The 8,144-nt window shown below is 44.4% G+C and overlaps 1 protein-coding gene across 1 annotated transcript; it reads right to left on the reverse strand.

The window, feature by feature from the left end:
- Positions 1–854: 854 nt before the first annotated feature.
- Positions 855–7,757, reverse strand: ING2 (inhibitor of growth family member 2). Its single transcript, XM_065899923.1, has 2 exons — positions 7,409–7,757; positions 855–2,853 (listed from the first exon to the last, which is right to left on the reverse strand). Exons 1-2 carry the CDS (start codon positions 7,578–7,580, stop codon positions 2,183–2,185), a joined length of 843 nt encoding a protein of 280 aa, XP_065755995.1. The 5' UTR covers positions 7,581–7,757; the 3' UTR covers positions 855–2,182.
- Between the last annotated feature and the right edge of the window lie 387 nt (positions 7,758–8,144).

Raw genomic sequence — 8,144 nt, forward strand, 5'->3', positions numbered from 1 at the left:
TAGGAAGATCCCACATGCCGCGGAGCAGTTAGGCCCGTGAGCCACAACTACTGAGCCTGCACGTCTGGAGCCTGTGCTCCGCGACAGTGACAGGCCTGTGCACCACGATGAAGAGTAGCCCCCGCTCACTCCAACTGGAGAAAGCCCTCGCACAGAAACAAAGACCCAACACACCCACAAATAAATAAATAAATAAAATTATAAAAAAAAATATATCAGTCATTCTCAAAGAGAACACATCTTCCAGGACTTTCTGTGCTTGTTTTCCTGTCAAGCCTAATCCAAATTTTGGGACTTCTATTTGTAGGTTCATTTTTTCCCCATATGCTGATGCAAATTTATGTATGAAAGTGTTGACCTGTATGTGAGTCACATCTGGAAGCTTTGGGGGGCTTTGCACATCCTGATATTTTTAATGGTGTCAGGTGAACAGCTCTATCCTGGTAACAAGGATATAATCACTAAGACAGAATGCTATATTCTCAAGAGAGAAAAGGATTTCTTCACAACTCAGTATTTCTTGCTCAATATAATCAACTCCAGTCATCAATCAAAATATCCTTAGGACAGAAGCTAATAAAATACTGTGCATTTACCCGTCTCTAAGCTCACCTTTAAACTGTCTTCACACCACAGAATGAAGGACAAAATTAATGAAAGAGAAAAACAAGTCCTTTGATTATTAAAATCCTCACTACAGTGCAAATACTGTAGATTTCAAAAGAAACTTGGAGATATTTAAGCCAACTGCATACTACAGATGAGTAGCCTGACACCCGGATGAGGTGAAATGATATGCCTAAAAGTCACACAGGAGAGCCAGAAGAGAAAAACACACTTTTTTTTTTCTTTTTCCAAACAAGCAAACAGGATTTTTCACATGTTAGTCAAAAAGAATCAAGATCATCAGATTAGGAAGAAATGAGGAATAAAAAGTATGTTACACATAGATTTTAAGGACTAGTCAATCCATTGCCCCCCACCCCTGAAAAACCAAAAAATTCTCCAAATATACGGACATATATCCATCAAGATGTTTACCCTTAAAATATCAGAATCTTGGAAAATTCAATTTTAGAATCTTGGAAAATTCAATTTACAAATACATTACTAATTGCATTGTTATAATGAAATTAGTTCATTAAACGTGAAGACACCAAACAGCACCAATACCAGAAAGTTAAGAAAGTAAATACACTATTACTTAAAATAATATGTAATTTCTGATTGGGACAGAAATGACCTATAGCTACTAGCAAAACGATTTCAACTACTGTCTGACATAAAGGCAATATTTAAAGACTAGTATATGCCATTTTCCCGCTGATAGGCCTGTGGCTAGGCATCCCAGCCATGGGTCAACATGAAAAATATTATTAAATGTCTTTTTAAAATTGCTCAACCTTGAACCATGATACTGCATAACCCAAATTTTGCCAATATAAGCCAATGGCAGCATTTTTGGTATCCTAACTGTCCCTACCTGTCCCAATTAAAACAAAACAACTCCCTTATTAAGCACTAGACTGAATGCAGCTATGAAGCAGCAGCAAGGTATTTATAAATGGGCTACTGACAGTGTATCAAAATGCTACTATGGAAAATAGAGCAGCAAATACTCTAATAAGAGCACATTATTCCACATGGAATCCCAAATTATTCTTATCTCTAGTTCCTTAAATTCTTGGAAGACTAGAGATGACCAAGTGTATGTATAAATGGGGCCAGGAAGAGAGAAGCTCTGAATGGTATAGTGTTCATATTTTAAATTATCCAAGATCATCTGAATGCTTACAGAGAACTCCAACTATATCTAAATTTTTTTAAGCACACAGACTAAAATGCTAGCAAAACTTTGGTGTTTACCCCAAAATTAGCATTGCATTTTCAGTGAAAAGGAAATAGGCATGGTTTGTGAAGTTACTATGTTCACACCACCCTTCCCTACTCCCTGCTCCTTTCATCAGGTGATCTGAAGATTACCTGGCTTAAAATATTTGGTAATTCAGTGCAGAAAATGAAGGTCACAGACAAAGTACAACAACTTTTAATACACCATTAATACTAATGATTAAAAATTATTGCATAGTCTTATGCATTTACCCTAAAACATTTTCTGAAAGTAAATTCTGAAAGAATTATATAAAAGACAAATAACCCTTTAAAATGCAGATGGCCTTTACTACCTCGATCTTCTCTCCTTCTTTGTCTTTTCAGTACTTTTGTCCATCGTTTTCTCATTATCTCCCCTGCACTTTGGGCAATACCATTTCCCCTTTGGTTTATAGGTAAGTGAAACACATGAAAAGTGAAACCATTCAATTGGACACTGTTCATTGTCACATCCGATCATTTCCCCATAAGACACTTGGTTACATAAACAATATGTAGGTTCATTGGGATCTATTGCAAACTCAACAGGCGAAGCTTCCCTTTCCTGCTTGGCCTTGGAACGTTTCTTTTTCTTGGCTGACTTGGATTTCTTTTCTTTAGGTGGCTGATCATCACAGTCTTCAATCCCATTCGTCATGTGACACAGATCACGGCTTTCACTGGTTCGCTGTCGGCGGGGTCTTCTCGAAGATCGTTCTGGTTGGCTGGAATCCATCTTTGCTTTATCTGAGGCTCGCTCACTTTCAGCAGGATCTTGAAAACACTGTGAATGTAGCTCCATTTGCCTTGCCCGATTTTCCACCAATTCGAGCATCTGTGTGACAATCTGAATTTTTTCATCTCCCAATTCTTGACTATTGATTAATGCTCTCTGGAGATGCTGCTGGAGGCGTTTTTTCTGGTTTGAATCATCTTCTTTCTTATATTTTTCATAGACATCATCAATTTCCTTTAATGTTTCTAAAAGAGGAAAAGAAAATATATGGTAGCACATATAACATTTTTCAAGTTAGTTATTTTTCACAGAATTGGTACAGTTAGAATGAACTCAAACCATAAGACCACACTCCTCCATAGTATGAATGCATGAGAAACATTTTATTTCCCTTACAAAGACCACATATTATCCAACATGAAAGTACATTTAGAGATAAACTAATAAAAAGAATGAACACAAAACTCTCTTAATACTCATGAATCTATATTAGAAAGGATAAGAGATGTGTGGCTAATTATTAATCAAAAGGCTTTACTTGGGCAGAAACACTCTGTGCCACATTAGAGTTCACCCAGTGCCATATCACCTATACTTCAGGTAAACCTCAAAACTACCCTGTATATAAAATTTCCAGGCTGGACTCCAGCCGTAAAACTTAAAAAGGTTCCAGGACTACTCTAGATTACTGTCCAACTGTGTTTACAGGGTTTATGGTTCAATCGATGACTTGCCACAGAACTCTAGAGAGACGCTACACCTTGACTTTCATATCATCCCCTGGACGTTCTTAACAAAGCAGACACAAGTAACTCTTAGCTTCCCATCATATTAGCCTGAATGGCTCTTTTATTTCATCACATGGGAGAGTCTGAAAATCAAACTATTTCCGGAGCAGGTTTAGGTTCAGGTTCTGGCATCAATTGACTAAGCTACTAACAAAATTATAGTAAAGTTGGCATTGGATCACTGTGCTTTTGTAGATAACTCAGCCGTTGGTTCTCAGCCTTTTGAACTGCTGATTTAGATATTGTATAGCATGAGGACCCACTTACATCAATTAAAAATGGCCAAGTCATTAGAAGGTATACAAATATCTGAAAATATAGTTCCAGATGTCACCAAATTTTACATAGATGTCTTATTCAAATCTGTTCTGTTTCTCATCCTTATGAGATACAATGCTATCTGAAAGAGTTCTGTCTTAGTAAAGGTGAAGAAACAAAAATTAACTGGAATTTATCACACCCGATGCCATATCACTGTTCTATCTTCTAATACCACTGCTCTAACGACAACAGAAATGTCAGACGACCAAATACATACACTGGGGGTGTCTGTGAGTAAGGTAACATAGAGCAAGTATTCAACACAACTTGTGAACTCCCGCCGCCCTGGAGAGTGTAGGTACTCACACTTGACGGACAACTGTTTAACCCGGGATTCATGACAATGTGCTCCCACACATTTGAGGGTACTCATACCTGCAGAGCGTATTTTTAAACAGCGTTCACATCTAGCCCATTTCCCCAGCTAGGTATGTAAGTGGATTTCTTAAGAACCCAATTTTCCTCCAGGAAAAATAAGGAAATTATATATTTTCCCCTCAAACACACAAAATGTGAGGTTTAAAAAATAAAAACAGGGCTTCCCTGGTGGCGCAGTGGTTGGGAGTCTGCCTACCAATGCAAGGGACGTGGGTTCGTGCCCTGGTCTGGGAAGATTCCACATGCCGCGGAGCAACTGGGCCCGTGAGCCACAACTACTGAGCCTGCGCGTCTGGAGCCTGTGCTCCGCAACAAGGGAGGCCGCGATAGTGAGTGGCCCCCGCTTGCCACAACTAGAGAAAAACCTCGCACAGAAACAAAGACCCAACACAGCCATAAATAAATAAATTCAATAATAATAAAATAAATAAATAAAAGCAAAACTTATTCCAAACACTCTGTATCGAATAATCAGGAATTAGAAGCTAAATATATTATTTAATAGCAGCACATTGATATTATACATGAAGTAAAAATTCACATTTTTAAGACACCTTAATTACCCGGTGAAATAACATTTACTGAGCCTCTTCCATGTGACTTTCTCAGTAATCCCCACAGCAATCCCATGAGGAAGCCACCACTTTTATATGCGAAGAAAATCAACCCCAGACTTTGAACTCTGCCATTATCTGTCAGTCTGGCTCTGCTCTTTAAGCACTTTCTACTCAGCTGCATGGAAGGCACTTAAAATTAAGTACGAAATTTTAGTTCAAAGGTTATTTACCTTTGAACTATGAACGAGAAATACTGGAACAAAAATTGAGGTTCTCTAATAACCATACCCCATAATAAATACTTCATTCAACTGTGAAATTGTTTTCTTCATTTCTCTATGTTTTTAAGGCTACTTTTGAGGTTCTTCAGTAACTTCTGAAAGTGTCTCAAATAGGTAGGAGAGAAATTTCTTTGACTACCTATATAATTTATAACATCGAATTTTGCTGTAGGTATTAAATCTAAAACCAGGAAATACTTAAGAACTAGCAAAGAAACAAAAAACATGAAAAACCAAGAACACACAAGTATACAAAGCTAATAGAAAACTGAAAGTTGAGCTTAGTAAGCATGTGCAGAGTAAAAACTAGATCACTGTTTTTGTATTACTCTTCAAAAGAACTACAATTTTAATGGGGCTAAAATTTTTTTAAATCTCTCGATCTTTCAAGGCCTAATGCTGTTTCTCATGTTACCAAAGCTACTCCTGTCAACTTTATGGTCAAGATGGCAGATTTCCCTGCAACAAATTGCCCCCCCTCCACAATTCAAATGAAAAAAAACAGCTCAACTTTCGTGAAGGCAAACATGTCTTTAAAGAAATGTAAAAGCCTGCAAGCTTTACAAACTTCAGAGTTATGATTATTTGAAAAACTAAAAATGTTCAACATACAATTTTTAAGCACACATGTACAATATATAATATTTTAAGGTTACAATTCAGGTATGTGCTCCATGTCTATAGAAAATACCTTTGGAGAGCTTTTATTTTAAAAAACAAACAAAAAAAGATTTAAATAATTTAAAAGCGAGCGTGTGCACCTGCAGCAGCCAGGCTGTGGCGTCAGACATTCCCCACTTAATTGGACAAGTTACTTAAACTCTGTAAATTTTAATTTGTCTGCAAAATGAATTTTTACTGCATTGAGTTGTTAAGATTAAATGAGATAATGTTCTGGACGTGGTGCAGCAATTGACACACAGTCAGTGATCGTATTAATTCGTTTCCCCCCAACAGAGATCAGTCCTGTCAGTCATATGGGTTCAAAAGGGAAATAAATTATAGGTGAAAAAACAGAGACACTTAAATGTTCTATCAGTCTACAGGACCGAAAATATCACCCCAGAAATGCGTTCCTTAGACACTAAATCATAAAACTAGCGACGTGTCGAAAAACAGAGAATGGGTCCAAGAAGTCATCTTTTTAAAGTCCGTATGGCTGATTACACATTATGTCTAAGGTCTGTTCCTTGATTCAGGGTTATTAAACCAAACGGCTCCCCCATTTAAACTCCTCCCCTTGTAGTTACAGGCGAAAGGGCCACCAATGGTAAATAGTAAATGTACTCTCTGTAAAAAAGCTGATTCCAGGGAATCAACCCTAGCTCCTTGGGTCTGACCACAAAGGGTGGCTTTTGCCTCCGTACTTAAACTTGGCGAAGTAGGGACCCAGGGGTTAAGAGACGCCAGGCGGTTGCCCAGTCAACTAACCCACATCCTCCAGGGGCCCGGAAGTGACGCAAGGCCCGGAACCTACGCGGTGCAGGGGCCAGCGACGATCACAGTAGCGGTGTCTTTGTCGTGATTGAGTGATTGGGAAAAAGTCGAAAAATCAAACAAACATGTCCCAAATCCCAACACTGACTCCGCTCACGACGAGCTAATGTCCCGCACGGTCCCCACCCGAATAGCCAGTGTCGCCCAAGCCTTCCTGCAACCAGCCATTTTCCAGACGGGAGGCAGCGCGCGCGTCCGCGCCCCGCCCATGTCCTTCGTCACGAGCGCAGGCCCCGCCCCCAGCGCGGGCGGGGGGTCCACCCCGCCACACACACCCCTCTCCCTTCCCCCGCGGGGACCCCTAGCCTTTTAACCATTTGGCTGAAAGAGCTGTGAAAGGCTGTGGCCCGGAACTTTCCCTGGGGTGGGAGAGGGAAAGCCTCCTCTACTCCCAAGCCGGGAGCCGGAGAGCCGAGGGAGGGACCTCCCCGGAGGCCGCCTTCGCAGCCCTCTCGCGCCCCCTCCCCCCTGCACGTTCCAATGCATCTGCTCTCAGGGGGTGGGAGCCCGAGAGGGGGGTGGGGAAAGCCAGGCCCCGGACGCCAGCGGGAGTCCGGCCGCGGCCGGCCGCTCACTCCCCACAGTCCCCGCCCGGCTGCACGCTCCCCGGCCGGGGCAGGAGGGTCTGCGGCACCGGGCAGGCGGGGGCCGGAACAAATGCTTCTTAAAATGGCTGATTCCTCTCCACACCAGCTGCAGCCGCTGGGTCTGCAGCGGGGGCTGACAAGCGGCCACCACCCGCACCCTTGAGACCCCCGAGAAGTCCTCGCCGACCGCAGCGGGGGAAGGGAGGGCCGCGAACCCGGTCTCCAGTCCCGTTCCCCCGTCCCACACACCAGACACCCTCTGTGCAGTCGGGAAGACTGTCACAGCAGAAATGGAAAGTGGCACTTCCCCGGGCAGGCTCCGAGCGACCGTGCCCGGCGGCCAGCGGACCCGAGTGGGGGAGGACCTTACCGGCAGCCCCGCGGCCCCTACCTTGATATTTGTTGTCCAGCTCTCGCAGCACGGACACGTTCCTCTGCATGTCGTGGGGCAACGACTCCACGCACTCGAGGTAGTCCTGCACATAGCAGGTGAGGAGCCGGCTCCGCTCCCCGGTCAGGAGCGCGGCCGACGAGTAGAGTTGCTGTTGCTGCTGCCCTAACATCCTGCCGCCGCTGCTGCTCCTCGCCGCCGCCGCCGCCGCCGCCTCCGCATCCAGCAGCCACACATGCAACAGCCACGGCCGCCGCGGCTCCTCTGCTCGTCAGCCCGGCGCCGCGGGGACACCGGCAGCCGCTCGAGAGGGCACAGCCGAGTCCCCCGATCTCTACTCCCCGCAAAAGGAGCCCTCACTCCCCGCCCCCGCGGTAACAAGCCCAGGGGCGGGGCGAGATCGGGGCTCCCTCCTTTTTCCCCTCCCTCCTCAGGACTAGAGCAGCGGGGATCCCCCCAGCGGAGCTGGCGCCGGGGTCCCGGGCGTTGACACTTCCTGTCCCCCTCGGAGTCACCAGATGCTACCAATGCCGTCTCGTACCTCGGATCCCCATGACAAGCCTCTCGCTGGCCTCTTTCCCCCCAATCACCCTCAGTGCCTGACGGAGAGTCTCTCACTGGACCGCCCCCGCCCCTCAGGCTGCGGCCGCCTCTGCGCCTGCGCAGGACTCCCTCCTAATAAGGCCGGGGGCCCGCCCCTACCGCCCAGCCGAAGGGTTCGCATTCTCCCGCCTTC

Source organism: Phocoena phocoena, chromosome 21 (genome assembly GCF_963924675.1).
Source record: "Phocoena phocoena chromosome 21, mPhoPho1.1, whole genome shotgun sequence".
NCBI lineage: Eukaryota > Metazoa > Chordata > Mammalia > Artiodactyla > Phocoenidae > Phocoena > Phocoena phocoena.